Source organism: Haplochromis burtoni, unplaced genomic scaffold, assembly GCF_018398535.1.
Source record: "Haplochromis burtoni strain Fernald_Lab_line unplaced genomic scaffold, NCSU_Asbu1 Contig_744, whole genome shotgun sequence".
NCBI lineage: Eukaryota > Metazoa > Chordata > Actinopteri > Cichliformes > Cichlidae > Haplochromis > Haplochromis burtoni.
The window spans coordinates 100,940-103,499 of NW_024583105.1; the positions used below are offsets into that span (position 1 = coordinate 100,940).

At 40.2% G+C, this 2,560-nt stretch overlaps 1 protein-coding gene across 1 annotated transcript in view; it reads right to left on the reverse strand.

The window, feature by feature from the left end:
- Positions 1–2,008, reverse strand: part of mrpl48 (mitochondrial ribosomal protein L48) — a 7,155-nt gene extending 5,147 nt beyond the window's left edge. Inside the window, exons 1-6 of the mRNA XM_005950792.3 lie at positions 1,836–2,008; positions 1,442–1,500; positions 1,173–1,204; positions 998–1,083; positions 637–806; positions 16–43 (exon numbers count right to left, since the gene is read on the reverse strand). Of these exons, the coding sequence (XP_005950854.1) occupies positions 16–43; positions 637–806; positions 998–1,083; positions 1,173–1,204; positions 1,442–1,500; positions 1,836–1,856 (396 nt within the window). The 5' untranslated portion in view covers positions 1,857–2,008. The remainder of the gene's footprint in view (positions 1–15; positions 44–636; positions 807–997; positions 1,084–1,172; positions 1,205–1,441; positions 1,501–1,835) is intronic.
- Positions 2,009–2,560: the final 552 nt, after the last annotated feature.

Here is a 2,560-nt window from a genome sequence, read left to right on the forward strand (position 1 = left end):
CTGCATCAGCATGACCTCTGTGCTCTTTCTTGGTAAAGCATAGCTGTATGTGGGAAGCATTAAAGAGCATTAAAGCTTAAGTCTACTACAAAGGAAAACAAAACAACTCACTGTAATATATTTGGCGGATGCAGAGGAACTCTGCTGCCATCTAGTGACCAAAGTCTGATATATCAAGGTTTAAAACTTGATCATCTACCATCCTTACTGTTGCTTTGACAGTTTAACTGTGTCAGTCCCTTCATGTGAAACACATATCTAAATAATTTTTATTCCATCCTTTACAGGGAAAAACAACTTATACAAACCTGCAGTTCATCCTAACTATGTTTCTATCTGCTGAGTGAATTGTTAATTACCCACACATAAGAGAGAAGACGGGGACCTTTGATACCCGGTCTACCAATAAAATAAACCAAATCATATTTAATGTTGTTCATATATGGAAAAGAATAAAAACAGTTTAACTTCAAACATCTAATCTTAATGAACAGGGGGCAGTTATAGCAGAAAATGGAAATGTTCCTATTGAACTTGGCATGGTTTGCATCTCAGCTCCTTAAGTGACTCAGTTAAATGTTACCTGCTGACCTGCAGTGATCAGAAACCTCAGACCTGCCATCCAAACATCCTCACCTGTCAGCTACTTTGATGCCAAGCCGGTTGCAGAAGTTATGGATGTACTGGGAGTAATGTTCCACGACAGTCATGTCATATCCTGACACGTTCACATTCAGAGTGCCGTACGCTGTATCTGTCGCAGACATGATCCGTTTCATCTGGTGCTTGTCCTTCTTTTTCCTTGGCTAAAAGCAACAAAACAGCAAAGGGCCAGACAGTGTCTTCAGTTAACTCTATCCTGCAAACAATTTAAAATTCACTCTGGGAACCACAAGTAAGCCAGCAGTCTGACACTGAAGAGTTCTGTGAGGACACTCTGGTGGTATGAGGTCTTTAAGATGAAATGGGCGTGATTATTCTCCACTTGGAGTCTTACCGCTTGTTTAGGTAACAGATATTTCCACCTCCCAATGCCGTGGGTTGGCATGCCCTTGTACTGTCGTTCATTTACAGAGTGTGTGCCTAAGAAGAGAACAAACAACACTTTAAATATTCTGCAGCACCACGAGCAGTTTGCATTGAGTTTGCATACACAGGACACAAATACTTACACCAAACAGGATGCTGGATGGACGGTGCAGCCCTTTAAAGATTACAGAACACAGATTAATCATAAATAGTATCAGAAGGAGAGAAATCATCTCACCGCGATGTGTTTAGAAACATAAAACAAATTCTACGGTCTAACAATTGAGACTTGTTGTAAATGTCTGTGCTTCAATCTGTTTTAAAAACTGATAAATTTAACTTAAATGCTTAATTAAATTAAACATATAATGTCTACAACTGGGACAACCGAAAAAGCAAGGCAAAGACTTACCGGCAAGGTGTCAGCGCTTTATTCAGCAGGAGCGCCTGCTGTGCGACAGACGCCTGCACCTGGAGACAACATCACCTGTCAAATCCACTATTTATCACACTCATTTAAATTTAACAGTGTATCCCGGCAATTATGAAGCACAGCAGTATTTGGATATCCTCCTTCAGTATAACCATAAACACCCATTGCGGTCTTCCTCTTTTCCTCCTTGCCTGGCAGCTCCATCTACAACATCCTCTGTTTTTCCAGTTACCTCTACAGGAGCCAGAAAAGACAACAACGACACAAACACGGGGCTGGCTGACAGGAAGCTAACTTAGCTCCAGCACAGCTGTGACCTCTGTGAAGTCAGCAAACCTTTAGCAGAGAAAAAAACAAATAAGCGGGACGTCACCTTCCGGAAGACAGGATTCATCACTGCGCCTCTCTCTGTCGATATTTAATGTCAGATATGCTCAGACGAAACTCCTCACAGAACTACATCTGCTTAGGATGAATAACATGCAATAACACACGCACTGGTGCAGACGCCGGAAGTCCGTGCTGTTTTTTGTCCGTCGGTTAAACACGGGAGTACAACCGTTCCGGGTGTCGTGGCAAAACGTGATTACAGATGTTTCTGTGTGTTGTGTTTTTTTATGTCTAATATAGTTCCTTATATTGGTAAATAACCTGTAGACAACATGATTTACAAAGGGGCTATATGTAGAATAAAGAATTGGCCTGTTTTAAAAGTATAAACTAAGACCATTGCACTACTTTCAAGCACTTCAACTCATACTCGTCTTGATGTTGTTTTTTTTATATTCTATATATTCTTCTTGATATTTATTCAGCTGTCTTAATTGCTTGTTTTTCCAAAACGTTTATTTTCTTTGAAGATATAATGATACAATAAATGTTTTATTTTAGTGGATATTTTGTTGACTCCATAAGAGATTTTCACATTCTTCCCTGAAGAGGTATTTGCCACCCTGCCTGGACATCTTGCCCCTCTTTTACACCCTCATGATGTAAAGTTTTCTAGATCTGGCACTGCTGCTCTGTCCTCTGCATTAAAATGCACTCCCTTGGGGCAGTTAAAATGTATTTGTAGAACTGTGATTCATGCTAATACAA